Source organism: Salmo salar, unplaced genomic scaffold (assembly GCF_965601325.2).
Source record: "Salmo salar unplaced genomic scaffold, fSalSal1 ptg000306l, whole genome shotgun sequence".
Lineage (NCBI taxonomy): Eukaryota > Metazoa > Chordata > Actinopteri > Salmoniformes > Salmonidae > Salmo > Salmo salar.
In genome coordinates, this window is record NW_027675347.1 from 698,157 (window position 1) to 719,707 (window position 21,551).

Consider the following 21,551-nt stretch of genomic DNA (forward strand, 5'->3'; position numbering starts at 1 on the left):
ATTAACCTGAAATATTACTCAATGTCCCCCTCTGGTGGTGAAGAAGTATAATCCACCTAAACTAACAGAACCGGGCTGATAAACTGGCTGGTGTTCATGAGTTTATAAAACACATACTTTATACATGTCATAAATTACCTGCATTGATGAGACACACAGTGTGGATGAATGATCAGGATATAAATAGCACTCCTAAAGAAGATGCAGTGTGGATGAATGATCAGGATATAAATAGCACTCCTAAAGAAGATGCAGTGTGGATGAATGATCAGGATATAAATAGCACTCCTAAAGATGATGCAGTGTGGATGAATGATCAGGATATAAATAGCACTCCTAAAGAAGATGCAGTGTGGATGAATGATCAGGATATAAATAGCACTCCTATAGAAGATGCAGTGTGGATGAATGATCAGGATATAAATAGCACTCCTATAGAAGATGCAGTGTGGATGAATGATCAGGATATAAATAGCACTCCTATAGAAGATGCAGTGTGGATGAATGATCAGGATATAAATAGCACTCCTAAAGAAGATGCAGTGTGGATGAATGATCAGGATATAAATAGCACTCCTAAAGAAGATGCAGTGTGGATGAATGATCAGGATATAAATAGCACTCCTATAGAAGATGCAGTGTGGATGAATGATCAGTAGTGACAGGATATAAATAGCATTCTGAATATGATGCATTTTCCAGTTTGCTACCAACTTGATAGAGGGAACTTTAGCATAAAACCCACATGGAAAACTGAGATTCGGCAAATAACATATAAAGAGAGGCCAAACCAACAACAGAAGTTACTAAAACATAAATTGCTAATTTATGATGTAAAAGGGGGATTTTATGATGTAATGTCAACTTCATACATTTCTATCCCAGGACCACTCAATTTCCAATTTCTCCAGAAATCTGCTGTGGGTTACCCAGAATCACATTGGGTTACCCAGAATAACATTCTTTATCACTGACTGTAATGTAAACACACAAACAGCGATTTAAGGTACTGCATCTCAGTGCTAGAGGTGTCACTACAGACCCTGGTTCAAAACTAGGCTGTATCATAACAGGCCGGATTGGGAGTCCCATAGGGCAGCGCACAGTGGCCCAGCATCGCCTGGGTTAGGGTTTGGCAGGGGTTTGGCCGTCATTGTAAATAAGAATTTGTCCTTAGCTGGCTTGCCTGTTTAAATAAAGGTTAAATACATTTTTTTTTAAATGTAACTTCATTACACCGTTACACTGGCATACAAACTCGGTAGCATAGAGTTGATAATACATATGACGTTGGGAAATAGTGCATTGTGGGTAGTTTAGAAGATTTCCCGAAATAAGTTAATACATTTGTAATAATGCAAAAACATAGCTGTTTGTACTTATAGGTAACCATATCGTGACTACAACTAGGCTACTAAGTCTTTAACCACACTGTGTTGTTACACTGGTGAGTAAAAACTCATGCTTCCTACACTTTAACTTTTTGTCTGACAATAAAATAATCATTTTACTCAACTGCGTTACCCACTCCAGTCAGCAGATGGCGGTCTGGGAATTTAAGGTAATGCTGTTGGTGTGACGTATAATGTAGTGGACGGAACTCTTCTTTCAACAGTAGCAACAGTTATTCAGCCACCTCGGTAGCTTGCTAGACAAAATAGCCGAACAATAAAGCTCTTTAGACGCTTTAGTGTATATTAGCCACTGTGTTTTAAACCCACTTCTGTCGTCTAGTTAGTTATCCGATTTAATTTCATATTTACGGTGTTTTTGTTATTGGTCAGCTAGCGGGCTGGTTAAGTTAGCATTAGCCTAGCTAGCTAACATCTCCGACCATGCGTTCACTAAGCTACTCTCCTCCTGCTAAAGAAGATGAGGTCTGCTGGACGGAGAAAGAAGCTCTCTTCAAAGAGGAGGAGGAAGAGGAGGCTGTTTCAATACAAAAACAAGTAGAGGGTGAGGCTGTTACCGTGAAAGAAGAAGAGAAAGACATTACAGTGAAAGAAGAGGAAGACGTGTTCAGAGTTAAGGAGGAGGAGGATGTTACTGTGAAAGAAGAGGAAGTGTTCAGAGTGAAGGAGGAGGAGGATGCAGTTTTTGGAGTGAAAGATGAGGAGGGGGAGATGACTGTCACATCGAAGAAGGAAGAAGAGGAAGAATCTGGATATCTGGGCCCGGTTTCCCAAACGCATGTTAAGGCATCCAATGGTTTTAACGATGAACATGCCCTGATTAACACTAGTAAGTACTGTCTTAAATACAGAGGCACAAACTCTGCAGTTGTTGAACTGATGTTTGGTGTTAAAGGGGAAATCTGCAATTTTTACATCCATATTTGGACTTTTTTAATTATTTATTTATAGCCATTGATTCTTGAAGAATATAACACATGCCTCATGAGCTTAGTTCAACTGTCATACGCCATCAGAACCCCAAATGAGTTTTTTTTTACTCCAATGTTTAGAAACAATGTAAATCAACACTGTATAGCCTCAACATGGTTAAAACTATAATGTTGATATTATGGATGGTCAGTCCTTGCATCCATAGGTCTGTCTGTCTAGTTACATTTCTCCAACCCCATAATCATCTTATAACCAAAACAGTGGTGGAATTACAGTTTTGTTGTTGTATGAACGGCAGATTGCTGGGTTGTGTGGGTTTTTTCAACAGTAACAAAATGGCTGCCCAGAGGCTTGGTTTGGTAAACAGCTGAGGGATGGGGGAAGGAGGAGTGTAACCACTCAAATTTATTCATCCAGGATGTCATAATGATAGTTTAACCAGGTTTCTAGGATATATAGTATATTCTAGAATTCATCCATGATGTCATAATGATAGTTTAACCAGGTTTCTAGGATATATAGTATATTCTAGAATTCATCCATGATGTCATAATGATGGTTTAACCAGGTTTCTAGGATATATAGTATATTCTAGAATTCATCCATGATGTCATAATGATGGTTTAACCAGGTTTCTAGGATATATAGTATATTCTAGAATTCATCCATGATGTTATAATGATAGTTGAACCAGGTTTCTAGGATATATAGTATATTCTAGAATTCATCCATGAGGTCATAATGATGGTTTAACCAGGTTTCTAGGATATATAGTATATTCTAGAATTCATCCATGGTGTCATAATGATAGTTTAACCAGGTTTCTAGGATATATAGTATATTCTAGAATTCATCCATGAGGTCATAATGATGGTTTAACCAGGTTTCTAGGATATATAGTATATTCTAGAATTCATCCATGGTGTCATAATGATAGTTTAACCAGGTTTCTAGGATATATAGTATATTATAGAATTCATCCATGATGTCATAATGATAGTTTAACCAGGTTTCTAGGATATATAGTATATTCTAGAATTCATCCATGGTGTCATAATGATAGTTTAACCAGGTTTCTAGGATATATAGTATATTATAGAATTCATCCATGATGTCATAATGATAGTTTAACCAGGTTTCTAGGATATATAGTATATTCTAGAATTCATCCATGATGTCATAATGATAGTTTAACCAGGTTTCTAGGATATATAGTATATTCTAGAATTCATCCATGAGGTCAAAATTATTGTTTTAAACAGATTGAGGCAATTCATGAATTGGTTTGAAACCTTTGTTTTCTTCTCAAAGTTGGTGCCTCGACGGATTGGTAAAAAATGGTTTGTCATAAAACACTATTTGGCATAACGTGACAGTTTCTAGCGCTCCCATAGGCTCTCAGAAGGCGCCAGAACGTTGAATGATGACTTTGCAGGCCATGGCTGAAAAACAGTAGCGCATTTGGTAAGTGGTCCATCTGAGAACAATGAGACTGGGGCGCGCGTGCACGAGACGACTCCATGTTTTCATTTTCAGTCTTTGAACGAAAACAACGACTCCCGGTCGGAATATTATCGCTTTTTTACGAGAAAAATCGCATCAAAATTGATTTTAAACAGCGGTTGACATGCTTCGAAGTACGGTAATGGAATATTTTGATTTTTTTTGTCACGAAACGTGCCGGGCACGCACCCTCCTTTACCCATCAGATAGTGTCTTGAACGCACGAACAAAACGCCACTATTTGGATATAACTATGGATTATTTGGAACCAAACCAATATTTGTTATTGAAGTAGAAGTCCTGGGAGTGCATTCTGACGAAGAACAGCAAAGGTAATCCAATTTTTCTCATAGTAAATCAGAGTTTGGTGAGTACCACACTTGGTGGGTGTCAAATTAGCTAGCCTGTGATGGCCGGGCTATCTACTCAGAATATTGCAAAATGTGCTTTCACCGAAAAGCTATTTTAAAATCGGACATAGCGATTGCATAAAGGAATTCTGTATCTATAATTCTTAAAATAATTGTTATGTTTTTTGTGAACGTTTATCGTGAGTAATTTAGTAAATTCACCGGAAGTGTTCGGTGGGAATGCTAGTCACATGCTAGTCACATGCTAACGTAAAAAGCTGTTTTTTGATATAAATATGAACTTGATTGAACAAAACATGCATGTATTGTATAACATAATGTCTTAGGAGTGTCATCTGATGAAGATTATCAAAGGTTAGTGCTGCATTTAGCTGTGGTTTTGTTTTTTGTGACATTATATGCTAGCTTGAAAAATGGGTGTCTGATTATTTCTGGCTGGGTACTCTGCTGACATAATCTAATGTTTTGCTTTCGTTGTAAAGCCTTTTTGAAATCAGACAGTGTGGTTAGATTAACGAGAGTCTTGTCTTTAAAATGGTGTAAAATAGTCATATTTTAGAGAAATTGAAGTAATAGCATTTCTAAGGTATTTGAATATCGCGCCATGGGATTCCACTGGCTGTTGAGTAGCCCATAGAGGTTAACAAACCTCCAAACGAGCTTCAATGCCATTCAATGCAATACCAAACTCCTTCTGTGGCCACCAACTGCTCTTAAACGCTAGTAAAATTAAACGCGTGCTCTTCAACCGATTTTGCCTGCACCCGCCGCCTGACTAGCATCACTACTCTGGACGGTTCTGACTTAGGTATTTGTTGTTGTCCACATATTCTAAGTGTCTGATTAGACATTAAACTCTCCTTCCAGACTCATATTAAGCATCTCCAACCCATAATGACATCTAGAGTCGGCTTCTTATTTCGCAACAAAGCCTCTTTCACTCACGCTGCCAAACACACCCTCGTAAAACTGACCATCCTACCGATCCTCGACTTCGGCGATGTCATATTCAAAATAGCCTCCAACACTCTACTCAACAAACTGGATGCAGTCTATCACAGTGCCATCCGTTTTGTCACCAAAGCCCCATATACTACCCACCACTGCGACCTGTACGCTCTCGTTGGCTGGCCTTCGCTTAATACTCGTTGCCAAACCCACTGGCTACAGGTTATCTACAAGTCTCTGCTAGGTAAAGCCCCGCCTTATCTCAGCTCACTGGTCACCATAGCAGCACCCACTCGTAGCATGCGCTCCAGCAGGTATATCTCACTGGTCACCCCCAAAGCCAACACCTCCTTTGGTCGTCTTTCCTTACAGTTCTCTGCTGCCAATGACTGGAACGAACTGCAAAAATCTCTGAAGCTGGAGACTCATATCTCCCTCACTAGCTTTAAGCACCAGCTGTCAGAGCAGCTCACAGATCACTGCACCTGTACATAGCCCATCTGTAAACAGCCCATCTATCTACCTACCTCATCCCCATACTGTATTTATTTATTTATCTTGCTCCTTTGCACCCCAGTATCTCTACTTGCACATTAATCTTCTGCACATCTACCATTCCAGTGTTTAATTGCTTTATTGTAATTATTTGACCACCATGGCCTATTTATTGCCTTAACTTACCTCATTTGCACTCACTGTATATAGACCTTTTGTTTTCTTTTGTTCTACTGTATTATTGACTGTATGTTTTGTTTATTCCATGTGTAACTCTGTGTTGTTGTATGGGTCGAATTGCTATGCTTTATCTTGCCCAGGTCGCAGTTGCAAATGAGAACTTGTTCTCAACTAGCCTACCTGGTTAAATAAAGGTGAAATAAAAAAATAAATGATGGGTCCTACAGTAGGTCTATGTTATTGTTAGGTGAAGTTATGGGTCCTACAGTAGGTGTATGTTATTGTTAGGTGAAGTTATGGGTCCTACAGTAGGTCTATGTTATTGTTAGGTGAAGTTATGGGTCCTACAGTAGGTCTATGTTATTGTTAGGTGAAGTTATGGGTCCTACAGTAGGTCTATGTTATTGTTAGGTGAAGTTATGGGTCCTACAGTAGGTCTATGTTGTTGTTAGGTGAAGTTATGGGTCCTACAGTAGGTCTATGTTGTTGTTAGGTGAAGTTATGGGTCCTACAGTAGGTCTATGTTATTGTTAGGTGAAGTTATGGGTCCTACAGTAGGTCTATGTTGTTATTAGGTGAAGTTATGGGTCCTACAGTAGGTCTATGTTATTGTTAGGTGAAGTTATGGGTCCTACGGTAGGTCTATGTTATTGTTAGGTGATGTTATGGGTCCTACAGTAGGTCTATGTTGTTAGGTGAAGCTATGGGTCCTACAGTAGGTCTATGTTGTTGTTAGGTGAAGTTATGGGTCCTACAGTAGGTCTATGTTATTGTTAGGTGAAGTTATGGGTCCTACAGTAGGTCTATGTTATTGTTAGGTGAAGTTATGGGTCCTACAGTAGGTCTATGTTGTTGTTAGGTGAAGTTATGGGTCCTACAGTAGGTCTATGTTGTTGTTAGGTGAAGTTATGGGTCCTACAGTAGGTCTATGTTATTGTTAGGTGAAGTTATGGGTCCTACAGTAGGTCTATGTTGTTATTAGGTGAAGTTATGGGTCCTACAGTAGGTCTATGTTATTGTTAGGTGAAGTTATGGGTCCTACGGTAGGTCTATGTTATTGTTAGGTGATGTTATGGGTCCTACAGTAGGTCTATGTTGTTAGGTGAAGCTATGGGTCCTACAGTAGGTCTATGTTGTTGTTAGGTGAAGTTATGGGTCCTACAGTAGGTCTATGTTATTGTTAGGTGAAGTTATGGGTCCTACAGTAGGTCTATGTTATTGTTAGGTGAAGTTATGGGTCCTACAGTAGGTCTATGTTATTGTTAGGTGAAGTTATGGGTCCTACAGTAGGTATATGTTGTTAGGTGAAGTTATGGGTCCTACAGTAGGTATATGATGTTAGGTGAAGTTATGGGTCCTACAGTAGGTCTATGTTGTTAGGTGAAGTTATGGGTCCTACAGTAGGTCTATGTTGTTAGGTGAAGTTATGGGTCCTACAGTAGGTCTATGTTGTTGTTAGGTGAAGTTATGGGTCCTACAGTAGGTCTATGTTGTTAATAGGTGAAGTTATGGGTCCTACAGTAGGTCTATGTTTTTAGGTGAAGTTATGGGTCCAACAGTAGGTCTATGTTGTTGTTATGGGTCCTACAGTAGGTCTATGATATTGTTATGGGTCCTAGAGGACACTGTGTGTCATGCAACAACAACCAAAGTGCTTCTTCGTTCATTACATAGGTATGATTGTTGTTAGGTGAAGTTATGGGCCAATTTGGCAAACAGTGTACAAACCCTCATTGTCAGGCTGATGGAAAAGCCAAAGAGCATTTTACTGGTTGAAGTGTTTTTTTAAGTATAAAGCAGTTGATTTGCGACAATAACACAAACATATTAAGCAGGAGATTCAAATGAGTCTTACAATTATAATTCAAAGTAGTGTGAAATGAACTCATCATCAACCTGGAAATGGAGGTTACTCCCCTGAGTTTCCCCCATTCCCATCAGAATACATTGTGAAAAACTAAAATCTTTTCTCACCATTTTTGCTCCAGGCAGATATACTACATCCATAACTAGTGGTTTCCTCATTACCAGATATACTACATCCATAACTAGTGGTTTCCTCATTACCAGATATACTACATCCATAACTAGCGGTTTCCTCATTACCAGATATACTACATCCATAACTAGTGGTTTCCTCATTACCAGATATACTACATCCGTAACTAGTGGTTTCCTCATTACCAGATATACTACATCCATAACTAGTGATTTCCTCATTAGCAGGGAGGTGTTTCTGCAATCAAATTGCCCTCGTGTCGCAATTTTATTAAACACAGAAAGGGGCCTATATTGGAGACCAAAAGTCGTCTGGCACACTGCTTAGAGTTTCAACAACATGAATAACTTATTTCTAGCCTACAATCATCGATGTTACTACTAATGTGAAAACAAGACAAAATATAACTTTTCTTGCTCATTTTAAGGCAAATATCAAATAATTTTAACATTCATTACAGACGTCAATTGTTGTCCAACATCATGGCTACGCTGTTGGCATCACCTTTTACAGTGGATTACCGCTGTTGTGGGCCTTTAATCATCTGTCTGACTTTGTTGTTCACACAGGAGAGATACTGAACTATCGTGGGTCCTCTGGGGAGCCTCAACAACCTCATGATGCTGAAGAGGCAGAGAAGAGTCTCTCCAGATCAGGACACCTCAAGAAACACCTGCAGAGATCCACAGGGAAGAAATCTAACTGCTACTCTGAGTGTGGGAAGAGATTCACCTCCTCAGCAGGCATTCAAATTCATCAGAGAATCCATACAGGAGAGAAACCTTTTACCTGTACTCAATGTGGGAAGGGTTATAGCTCATCTAGCAGTCTGACAGTACACAAGAGAATACACACAGGAGAGAAACCTTATAGCTGTGGTCAATGTGGGAAGAGTTTTACTACATCTAGCTCTCTGACTCTACACCAGAGAACACACACAGGAGAGAAACCTTATATCTGTGGTCAATGTGGGAAGAGTTTTAATCAATCTAGCTATCTGACAATGCACCAGAGAACGCACACAGGAGAGAAACCTTATATCTGTGGTCAATGTGGGAAGAGTTTTAGTCAATCTAGCCGTCTGACAGTACACAAGAGAATACACACAGGAGAGAAATCTTATAGCTGTGACCAGAGATAATCTGATAAAAGACTTCTGATCAAATATCAGAAAATACATACATGAAGGAGTTGTTTCATGATATCAATGAATTAATGTCACAATGTAGAATGTTTTAACATTGTAGTAGGAGTATTTTAGTGATGTCACAATGTAGAATGTTTTAACATTGTAGAAGGAGTATTTTAATGATGTCACAATGTAGAACCCTAAACGTTTGTCCCCTGTTCTATTGATTTCAACATGATATGGATATTAGCCTCAGGGGGGAAATCCAGGCTCTGAAATGGAAGAGTTACTATTTATGAGATTTAACAAAAAGTGACTAACACAAAAAGGGTTGTGTTACACTTACCATGTTGGTGACCCACTTGAATCAAAATGCAACACTTCAAAATGTAGCTAGCTGTTTTCTACAAATTGTCCTCTAACCAGTGATGTACACATTAGTCCCATATATTTTTGAGCTGTTAGTTTTAACAGGACGTGCAACCTCATCTCCCTCCTGTCGTACATTTGATTTTAGCGATGAGTGATGACAAATAAGTGTTGTGTTCTTTTGTTTAGCGACCCCTACATTTAAATGCATCACTCCAAAATGTAGCTGACTGTCTTCTGCAGGTTGTCCTCTAATCAGTGAGGTCAAATATATCTCACATTTCCATGTGTTTTTTTTGTTGTGTTAGTTTCAACATCACTTTCAACCTGATTTCCCCCCTAATCCATATCAGTGATTTATTGCTACTTGTCAAAACAACAGTGTTTCTGGTGCTTGTGCAGTTTAAAAGGAGCTTGTTTTAAAAAATACAAGTAATATGATTATTGTGGCAGATGTTTGTGTATGTATTACATTTTATGTTTTCAATATATCACAAACTGTTTCTGCATATTGGTAATTGATTTGGACCCATTAAAACTGTGTTTTGACATTGGGGATATCCCACCTAGCAACATGTCATTGAAAAGCTGTTGAAAGTAGACTATGCAACCAAATATTTCATATTTACATTTCATGTAACATTTAGTAATGATTATTTTTAATGCAACCAACTGACATTTTTGGTACAATTATATTGACATTGTTCCCCTGCTTTTAGAATATCAGGGTTCATTCTCAGATGTGCCAACCCAAATGTACTAGAGCATGACATTGGGGACTGGGCCCCGATCCAACAACATGCCTATCTAGTGAACCCTGAAAAGAGAGAGAAGCTCTGCAGTGAGGTGGAAAGTTACTACGGATATTGCAGGAGTTTCCTCTTGAAATCAGACATGTCTGTGGTGAGGACAACTTGGTTGCTGATTGTCTCAAGGGTGGGCAGTCAAAAAGTTTTGCATTTAGCTAGTGCGTTGCCATTTATTTTGACTGCACGTTTTTCCGTATTGGAGATGAGTTCCAAGGGGACGAGAGTTCTAGAAGCTAGTGAGTTTTAGGAAGACGAGAGTTCTAGAAACTAGTGAGATTTAGGAAGAGGAGAGTTCTAGAAACTAGTGAGTTTTAGGAAGACGAGAGTTCTAGAAACTAGTGAGTTTTAGGAAGACGAGAGTTCTAGAAACTAGTGAGTTTTAGGAAGAGGAGAGTTCTAGAAACTAGTGAGTTTTAGGAAGAGGAGAGTTCTAGAAACTAGTGAGTTTTAGGAAGACGAGAGTTCTAGAAGCTAGTGGTATTTAGAAAGACGAGAGTTCTAGAATCTAGTGAGTTTTAGGAAGACGAGTGTTCTAGAAGCTAGTGAGTTTTAGGAAGACGAGAGTTCTAGAAACTAGTGAGTTTTAGGAAGACGAGAGTTCTAGAAGCCAGTGAGTTTTAGGAAGACGAGAGTTCTAGAAGCTAGTGGTATTTAGAAAGACGAGAGTTCTAGAATCTAGTGAGTTTTAGGAAGACGAGTGTTCTAGAAGCTAGTGAGTTTTAGGAACATGAGAGTTCTAGAAGCTAGTGAGTTTTGTTTGGGCTCGTTCCAAGGGGACGAGAGTTCTAGAAGCTAGTGAGTTTTAGGAAGACGAGAGTTCTAGAAGCTAGTGAGTTTTAGGAAGACGAGAGTTCTAGAAACTAGTGAGTTTTAGGAAGACGAGAGTTCTAGAAACTAGTGAGTTTTAGGAAGACGAGAGTTCTAGAAGCTAGTGAGTTTTAGGAAGACGAGTGTTCTAGAAGCTAGTGAGTTTTAGGAAGACGAGAGTTCTAGAAGCCAGTGAGTTTTAGGAAGACGAGAGTTCTAGAAGCTAGTGAGTTTTAGGAAGACGAGAGTTCTAGAAGCTAGTGAGTTTTAGGAAGACGAGAGTTCTAGAAGCTAGTGAGCTTTACGAGTTTTTTTTCTTGTTGTTTTTAATTGTTGACAGCCAGTAGACACCATGTTTATATTGGTGAAGGTGAAGCATTGTAGTTGATTATAATGTGAAATGGAAGTTGTTTTCTGTTGGTGGTGAGCAAACTTGTCCTAAAGAAATGTAGGATATATTTGTTGTCTTAAGGGGGAAGGTGTTACAGGCTTTGGTTTTTCCATTTATGTTTTGAGGTTGGACTTGAGCACGTCTAGCTCGTTAGCACGTAGGACGCACTGATTGGTGTCACCTCGTTAGTCAGTATGTGTTACACCTGTGCTGGCTTGTCCATCTCGTTAGTGGGAAGGTGTTTCACCTGAGTTGGTCCAGGTTCTATTTAAGAGTGTCTGGCCCAGTGCTCCAGTTGTCTTGATACATGTGGAGAGTCAACACCTTTAGTTGCTCCACCTTTTTGGTTTACTTCCTGTCTTTAAGTTTGGTGTGGGATTTTCTTTTGTTTGTCTCTTCTTGGGCAGATTTAGTGGGTCTCATGGTGGGTGTCTTTTAGGTCCCAGTTGTTGTTACTAGTCAACTTCCAGTGGACACCCCCATAGTGTCTTTCAGAGCCCCTCCTAAAACCCCACCTGTTTAGTTGTGGTTTTTGCCAGTGAATCTTTGTTAGTTCCCTCTTCTAAGTAAGCGACATTTTTGGTTTTCTTGTTGGGGAATGTAGTAAAACAAGCTTATATTTTGGGTTGGATATTGCATCATATTGTTAATATTTTTATCAAATGGCATTTCCTTAAAATGCACATTAGTCTCCCATTTAATCTGTTTTTTATCCTGTTGTGTATTAAATTTGAGTTTTTTTTCATTTTCTTTCTATGAAGCAATGTCTGAAATTTGCTATATAAATAAAGCTTGATTTGAATATATTGCGAAACGAATCAACCCAATGACCGACCAATCAACAGACTCTTGCAAAAGCAACACATATTTTGGGCACCAGGTAGCCTAGTGGTTAGAGTGTAGGGCCAGTAACTGAAAATGTGCTGGATTGAATCCCAGAGCTGTCAAGGTAAAAATCTGTCATTCTGCCCCTGAACAAGGAAGTTAACTCACTGTTCCCCTGTAGACCATCATTGTAAATAAGAATTTGTTCTTGCCTAGTTAAATACATGTTATTTTTTTTAAACAAAATATATATATCTTGGTCCATCTTAGTATGAAAAACAGTATAAATGATGTATGTTGAAATCAACAAAGGATTCAACTATTAAACATTGAAACAAACAAATGGATCAACCAGATCAATCCCACTTTTCCAGCCTGCTGAAGGCGTGGTGGAGTGGTAAACACCACCCCCGGCTCTACCAGGGGCTTGAGGTGGTCTCCCACAGCTCTGCTTATGTCATGTTCTGTGGCCTTGCTGTTCCATTTCTGACTGCCCCTGCAACACAGAAACACATTTAGTCATATTATATAAAACACTCAAAGTAATGGATATGGAGCATCTATGGCCTCAGTTACACCTGGCACCTAAATGTGACTTCTGTCATCTGATCACTCCAAGCTGCATTAGGTTCAGATCAACCAGGATGGGCCTTTGACATAGTCTGGATCCAGTCAGGCCACTGAATATAAAGAGATGGGGTGAATAAGTGGGGAAAAGTACATTTGACACAAATTACCTTCATAATATCAAAGAACAAATGTGTGTGTCTGAGGGGAAATTAACTTTCATACAGCCAAAAGGGGTGAGAAATTACACCAATATCAGTGGACAGTTTGTACTAATGTAAATAAACATAGATGATGGAATATATTCCCTTTTGCTGACGTGATGAACCACTAAGGGGACATAAATATTTACCATCTAAACCATGTGTGACCTCTCACCTCTCTGGCTGTAGAAGTGTTCTTCCTAACCAGTCCCTCAACAGCTCTCTGACTGAGCTCCACCCTCACTGGGTCTTCAGAGGAGAGGAAGGCTGAGGAGGGATGGAAGGATGAATGGATCAGTCAGTCAATAAAGTGTAGAGCTGCTGTCTATGCTGTCTGACAAAATCACTATTTTAGTAGTTCGTTAAAGTAAATAAGGCTTTATGACTGCTGAATACCAACTATCAATCATTTAGATCATGTATTTTCAGGTAGAGATACATCCTTGGGACGTCCCTAGCCCGTTGAAGTTGACATTTAAAATGGTTAAGGTAGGGGTTAAGGTTAGGGTTTAGGGTAGGGATGTCCCAAGGATCCCAGATAGCATTGACCATTGTGCATTCTTCTGTCTCTTTTACATAGCAGGTGATGAGTTCTGAACTTGAAAATATTAAATATCCTTATTATGTGAAATTGAATGAAACAATAATGTATGTTGATGCTAATATGATGTACAATATTCCATGATGTTTCTATATGATAACAATAGAGTAATATATTTAATATGATGTACAATATTCCATGATGTTTCTATATGATAACAATAGAGTAATATATTTAATATGATGTACAATATTCCATGATGTTTCTATATGATAACAATACAGTAATATATTTAATATGATGTACAATATTCCATGATGTTTCTATCTGATAACAATACAGTAATATATTTAATATGACAAATACTATTTTTTAACCGTTTCACAAATTCATTTTAATTAACTTAATCATTATGATTCAACATCAGTTCACCGTCTCACCTCATACTGTATTGGAGCAGCAGCAGCTGACTGCCCAGTTCAACATCAGTTCACCGTCTCACCTCATACTGTATTGGAGCAGCAGCAGCTGACTGCCCGGTTCAACATCAGTTCACCGTCTCACCTCATACTGTATTGGAGCAGCAGCAGCTGACTGCCCGGTTCAACATCAGTTCACCGTCTCACCTCATACTGTATTGGAGCAGCAGCAGCTGACTGCCCAGTTCAACATCAGTTCACCGTCTCACCTCATACTGTATTGGAGCAGCAGCAGCTGACTGCCCGGTTCAACATCAGTTCACCGTCTCACCTCATACTGTATTGGAGCAGCAGCAGCTGACTGCCCGGTTCAACATCAGTTCACCGTCTCACCTCATACTGTATTGGAGCAGCAGCAGCTGACTGCCCAGTTCAACATCAGTTCACCGTCTCACCTCATACTGTATTGGAGCAGCAGCAGCTGACTGCCCAGTTCAACATCAGTTCACCGTCTCACCTCATACTGTATTGGAGCAGCAGCAGCTGACTGCCCGGTTCAACATCAGTTCACCGTCTCACCTCATACTGTATTGGAGCAGCAGCAGCTGACTGCCCAGTTCAACATCAGTTCACCGTCTCACCTCATACTGTATTGGAGCAGCAGCAGCTGACTGCCCAGTTCAACATCAGTTCACCATCTAGGTTTGGATTATTTCCTCAACTATATTCTTTCCCATATATTGTATATCGTTTCCATAAAGCCAACATGGCTTTACACTCATTAACGTAAGTTTCCAATCTAGAGCAGTTCTCACTTTTGTGATAATGAACTAGCTAACGTTAGCTTCGTTAACTAACTAACTAACTAACTAAGGACGGTGACCTGTCCAGACGAGATGTTACAACGAACTGAATCGTCAATGGAGGTCTTCCTCTTTATATAGCCTGCTACAGCATGCAATACTATTAACTCACAAGGGGGCAGAACGTTACATGTACAATACTATCCCATTTTGGAAACGTTACATGGACAATACTATCCCATTTTGGAAACGTTACATGGACAATACTATCCCATTTTGGAAACGTTACATGGACAATACTATCCCATTTTGGAAACGTTACATGTACAATACTATCCCATTTTGGAAACGTTACATGTACAATACTATCCCATTTTGGAAACGTTACATGTACAATACTATCCCATTTTGGAAACGTTACATGTACAATACTATCCCATTTTGGAAACGTTACATGTACAATACTATCCCATTTTGGAAACGTTACATGTACAATACTATCCCATTTTGGAAACGTTACATGTACAATACTATCCCATTTTGGAAACGTTACATGGACAATACTATCCCATTTTGGAAACGTTACATGTCCGCCCCCTTGTGGAGGGAAATTAATATCTTAGATGGTACAGAAGATGGACACAATGCAATTGGGATCAAGAAGAAGGTACAGATATGTTGTAGGACAGCTGCATTTGAAGTGTACATTTAACCTACATAGCAGTCAATACAAACTGAAATCTATTAGCATACAAATATGTGCAAATTATCTTTTCAGATCTTCTCAGAAATGAATCAAGTCCATGGAATGGATATAGACAAAAAGAGAATTCAAGGACTATCAGAGGTAGAGAGGCGAGGCAGGGGTGAGGACATCATCCTGCTATTTTGACAGTCCCTGAAGGACAATACAGAAGAGGGATTTGCTCTTATTCCTTCCCTTTCTCTAATGTATTTTCTAGTAAAATTAGCAAGTGTAGTGAGATCATTGCTTTACTTTACTAGGACTGGAGACCACAGCAGCGATTCTGCTCTTGCCCTACCTCTTCAATGAGGACCCGAGTGGCCTTTATGTCCGTGACAAGGTATGTCTATGCACCAATCATCTGTTTCTTCATAAACATAGGTGTGCATGCTTATATAAAACTACAGCTGAACATTTGTTATGTTCTTTGTTAATTGTATGTGTATTAATCTTTTCTTACTTTTGTTGACACAGATTTCACCGCTCTTCACTCCTTTACTGCACATCGGTGGAAATCCATTTCACCATGAGAGTGAAATCCCGCTGGCCTTTGATGGGGAGAACATCCACGCCCTAGAGGACGTCCCCATGGGACTTGGGGCTCTGCTACGACTGGATTTTTATTTTCCCTTAAATTTCCCAAAATGTCAGAAAAACACTTATGTTGTTAAGTGACTGTGTTCTGGGGATCAGAGAAGTTGGGGTGAAGTTACCAGGGCCGGTCATAAAGATGGAAAACTTCCTAACATAACTAAGTGGATACGATATACACACTAAAGCTGAAAAATCTGTATTTAGCATCAAGTCTACAATATTGTTAGTTTACCTATGATTCATCTTTAATGTTGTTTTTATTGTACATCATTATTTTATATATTTTAAATGTCATGAAAAGCACTATACAAAGTAAATGTATTATTTATTATGGTCTGACATGTCTGCATAAATGTTGCAATTTGGTAATGTGTTTTGTTTGGTAAATATTAATTCACATTTGTGGTGCCACTAAATAAACAATGAATTATTTAAATCCATATTGTCAATATTGTTATTATTATTAAAATGCTTTTATAATGGAGGGAGCGTGGACAAGTAGTTAAAAAATGAACCCCAAAGGGTTCTTTAGGAACCATGATAAGGGGTTCTTCAAATAACTTATAGGGGTTCCCCCACAGTTTCAATTTGAAGAACCCCTAAAGGATACTCCAGGAACCTTTACTTTTTAGAGTGTATATTGATAAAAGTCACCTTGTCCGAGAGACATTTACATAGTTATACACAGCCCAATTTGGGATGACTATTTTGGGGTGAAATAGCGGCCACAACAGACAGACCTGATATCGACCATAATTCAACGTCTTTGGACGTCATGTGCTGACTGGGTATGACCAAAGTTATAGGGATCCCTGGTGCACCATTTACCCAGGTCGTCAGGAGCGGTCACCAAGTCAAGATTCACATCGCCAAATGTGGTGGTTAATTTCTTTAATATCAAATGAGAAGAGACACTTATCACACAAGTCAGAGTTATTCTTAAACTAAATCTTTATTCACTTATTAATAAGGGAGCAGATCAATACAACACACATACAAAATGAATCGATTGGGTGCCCTACGATAATGATGGCTGGTCGACGAATCACCCCCAGATGATTCATTGAGAGACCAGGGTCTGGCCCTGAGGTCATCTCTCCCTGGTACCATATAGAACAGAAACATTAACTCATGTTCTGGAATGCGGTCTCTTTAGGTTTTATCACCCAAAAGACATTGTAAATCTCCTGTCAGTGTTTTCTCCCAGAGGCCCATCCTCAGTAGAACACACAGACACAATAGTTATATGAACCCTCTATTGTGTTGCATAAAACAACCATTTGTTGCAAAAAAAAGTATTATAACATGATCATGTAGTTTTGCTCACAGTGTCCACTGAAAGTTGACTAGTAACAACAACTGGGACCTAAAAGACACCCACCATGAGACCCACTAAATCTGCCCAAGAAGAGGCAAACAAAAGAAAAACCCACACCAAACTTAAAGACAGGAAGTAAACCAAAAAGGTGGAGCAACTAAAGGTGTTGACTCTCCACATGTATCAAGACAACTGGAGCACTGGGCCAGACACTCTTAAATAGAACCTGGACCAGCTCAGGTGAAACACCTTCCCACTAACGAGATGGACAAGCCAGCACAGGTGTAACACATACTGACTAACGAGGTGACACCAATCAGTGCGTCCTACGTGCTAACGGGCTAGACGTGCTAACGAGCTAGACGGGCTAACGAGCTAGACGGGCTAACGAGCTAGACGCGCTAACGAGCTAGACGAGCTAACGAGCTAGACGGGCTAACGAGCTAGACGGGCTAACGAGCTAGACGGGCTAACGAGCTAGACGGGCTAACGAGCTAGACGGGCTAACGAGCTAGACGTGCTAACGAGCTAGACGTGCTAACGAGCTAGACGAGCTAACGAGCTAGACGAGCTAGACGTGCTAACGAGCTAGACGGGCTAACGAGCTAGACGGGCTAACGAGCTAGACGGGCTAACGAGCTAGACGGGCTAACGAGCTAGACGGGCTAACGAGCTAGACGTGCTAACGAGCTAGACGGGCTAACGAGCTAGACGCGCTAAAGTCCAACCTCAAAACATAAATGGAAAAACCAAAGCCTGTAACACCTTCACCCTTAAGACAACAAATATATCCTATATTTTTGATGGACAAGTTTGCTCACCACCAACAGAAAACAACTTCCATTTCTCATTATAATCAACTACAATGCTTCTCCTTCACCAATATAAACATGGGGTCTACTGGCTGTCAACAATTAAAAACAATTATTTAAATAATAATATACAATCGTATTATTTTATTCTCCTTTTTCTTACTATAGAATCCTAAAACTCACTAGCTTCTAGAACTCTCGTCCCCTTGGAAGGAACCCAAAAATAAACTCAAATCAAATTGTATTAGTCACGTGTGCCGAATACAACAGGTGTAGACCTGTAGACCTAACAGTGAAATGCTGACTTACGAGCCCCTAACCAACAGTGCAGTTTCAAAAACATACAGAAAAGAATAAGAGATAAAACTCATCTCCAACACGGAAAAACGTGTCAAAATAAATTGTGATCCATGGCAACGCACTGGTTAAACGCAAAATACAAATCTTTTTGACTGCCCACCCTTGAGACAATCAGCAACCAAGTTGTCCTTACCACAGACATGTCTGATTTCAAGAGGAAACTCCTGCAATATCCATAGTAACTTTCCACCTCACTGCGGAGCTTCTCTCTCTATTCAGGGTTCACTAGATAGGCATGTTGTTGGATCGGGGCTCAGTCCCCAATGTCATGCTCTAGTACATTTGGGTTGGCACATCTGAGAATGAACCCTGATATTCTAATAGCAGGGCAACAATGTCAATATAATTGTACCCAAAAAATGTAAATTGGTTGCATTAAAAATAATCATTACTAAATGTTACATGAAATGTAAATATGAAATATTTGGTTGCATAGTCTACTTTCAACAGCTTTTCAATGACATGTTGCTAGGTGGGATATCCCCAATGTCAAAACACAGTTTTAACGTGTCCAAATCAATAACCAATATGCAGAAACAGTTTGTGATAAATTGAAAACCTAAACATAACATGTGCTATATAGATAAACATCTGCCACAATAAACACAACACATGGAAATGGGAGATATCTGTTACCTCACTGGTTAGAGGACAACCTGCAGAAGACAGTCAGCTACATTTTGGAGTGATGCATTTAAATGTAGGGGTCACTAAACAAAGGAACACAACACTTATTTGTCATAACTCATCGATATCATGTGGAATTTATTTTTTTATTTTTTTATTTTACCTTTATTTTACCAGGTAAATTGACTGAGAACACATTCTCATTTACAGCAAGAACCTGGGGAATAGTTACAGGGGAGAGGAGGGGGATGAATGAGCCAATTGTAAGCTGGGGATGATTAGATATCCATGATGGTATGAGGGCCAGATTGGGAATTTAGCCAGGACACCGGGGTTAACACCCCTACTCTTACGATAAGCACCATGGGATCTTTAATGACCTCAGAGAGTCAGGACACCCGTTTAACGTCCCATCTGAAAGACGGCACCCTACACTGGGCACTGTCCCCAATCACTGCCCTGGGGAATTTGGATATTGTTTAGACCAGAGGAAAGAGCGCCTCCTACTGGCCCTCCAACACCACTTCCAGCAGCATCTGGTCTCCCATCCAGGGACTGACCAGGACCAACCCTGCTTAGCTTCAGAAGCAAGCAAGCAGTGCGATGCAGGGTGGTATGCTGCTGGCAATCAATTGTGCGAAAGGAGGAAGATGAGTTTACACGTCCTGTTAAAACGAACAGCTCAAAAACCACACGGAATCTGGGAATAATGTGTACATCCCTGGTTAGAGGACAATTTGTAGAAAACAGCTCGCTACATTTTGAAGTGTTGCGTTTTGATTCAAGTGGGTCACCAACATGGTAAGTGTAACACAGCTCTTTTTTTGTTAGTCACTTTTTGTTAAATCACATAAATAGTACTCTTCCATTTCAGAGCCTGGATTTTCCCCCTGAGGCTAATATCCATATCATGTTGAAATCAATAGAACAGGGGACAAACGTTTAGGGTTCTACATTGTGACATCATTAAAATACTCCTTCTACAATGTTTAAACATTCTACATTGTGACATTAATTCATTGATATCATGAAACAACTCCTTCATGAATTTTCTGATGTTTGATCAGAGATCTTTTATCAAAGTATCTCTTCACACATTGATCACAGCTATAAGCTTTCTCTCCTGTGTGTGTTTTCTGGTGCATCTTCAAATTCTGTGAAGTTGAGAATCTTTTTCCACAATCTGAACAGTGGAATGGTTTCTCTCCTGTGTGTACTTGCTGGTGTCTTGTCAGATTGCCAGATTCAGCAAAACTCTTTCCACATTGACAACAGCTATAAGGTTTCTCTCCTGTGTGTGTTCTCTGGTGTAATTTGAGCTGGCAAGATTGAACAAAACTCTTCCCACATTGAGTACAGCTATAAGATTTCTCTCCTATGTGTGTTCTCTGGTGCACTGTCAGATGGCCAGATTGACCAAAACTTTTCTCACATTGACCACAGCTATAAGGTTTCTCTCCTGTGTGTGTTCTCTGGTGTAATTTGAGCTGGCCAGATTGAACAAAACTCTTCCCACATTGAGTACAGCTATAAGGTTTCTCTCCTGTGTGTATTCTCTGGTGCACCGTCAGATCTCTAGATTTTAAAAAACTCTTCCCACATTGACCACAGCTATACGGTTTCTCTCCTGTGTGTATTCTCTGGTGTGATATGAGGCTGGTTGACTGAGTAAAACTCACCCCACATTGAGTACAGCTAAAAGATTTATCTCCTGTCTGGATTCTCGGATGAATTTTAATGCCTGATGAGGTGAATCTCTTCCCACAGTCAGAGCAGGAGTGAGATTTCTTCCCTGTGGGTCTCTGCTGGTGTTTATTGAGGTGTTCTGATCTGGAGAGACTCTTCTCTGCCTCGTCAGCATCATGAGGTTGTTGAGGCTCCCCAGAGGATCCACGATAGTCCCATATCTCTCCTGTGTGAACAACAAAGTCAGACAGATGGTTAAATGCCCACAACAGCAGAAATCCACTGTTTATTTGAGGTAAAAGGTGATGCCCAGATCATACCCATGAACTTGTACAACAATTGACTTCTGTTAAATTATTTGACCATTAAGACAGTCAACTTAGCAACAATCATATTTTGTCTTGTTTTCAAATCAGTAGTAACTAGAAATAAGTTATTAAAGTTGTTGTAACTCTAAGCAGTGTGCCAGACAACTATTGGTCTCCAATATAGGTCCCTTTCTGTGTTTGCTAAAATTGCAGCACGAAGGCAATGCGCACACAATTTGATTGCAGAAACTCCTCCCTGCTAATGAGGAAACCGCTAGTTATGGATGTAGTATATCTGGTAATGAGGAAACCACTAGTTATGGATGTAGTGTATCTGGTAATGAGGAAACCACTAGTTATGGATGTAGTATATCTGGTAATGAGGAAACCACTAGTT

General features: G+C 39.6%; 1 protein-coding gene across 1 annotated transcript; it reads right to left on the bottom strand.

Moving 5' to 3' along the window:
- Positions 1-20,135: 20,135 nt before the first annotated feature.
- On the bottom strand, positions 20,136-21,160 carry LOC145875659 (uncharacterized; the record flags this gene model as incomplete). The annotated part of the gene is made up of 1 exon (XM_082971497.1): positions 20,136-21,160. A coding segment is annotated over one exon (975 nt), but the record flags the coding sequence as incomplete, so codon positions are not given.
- Positions 21,161-21,551: the final 391 nt, after the last annotated feature.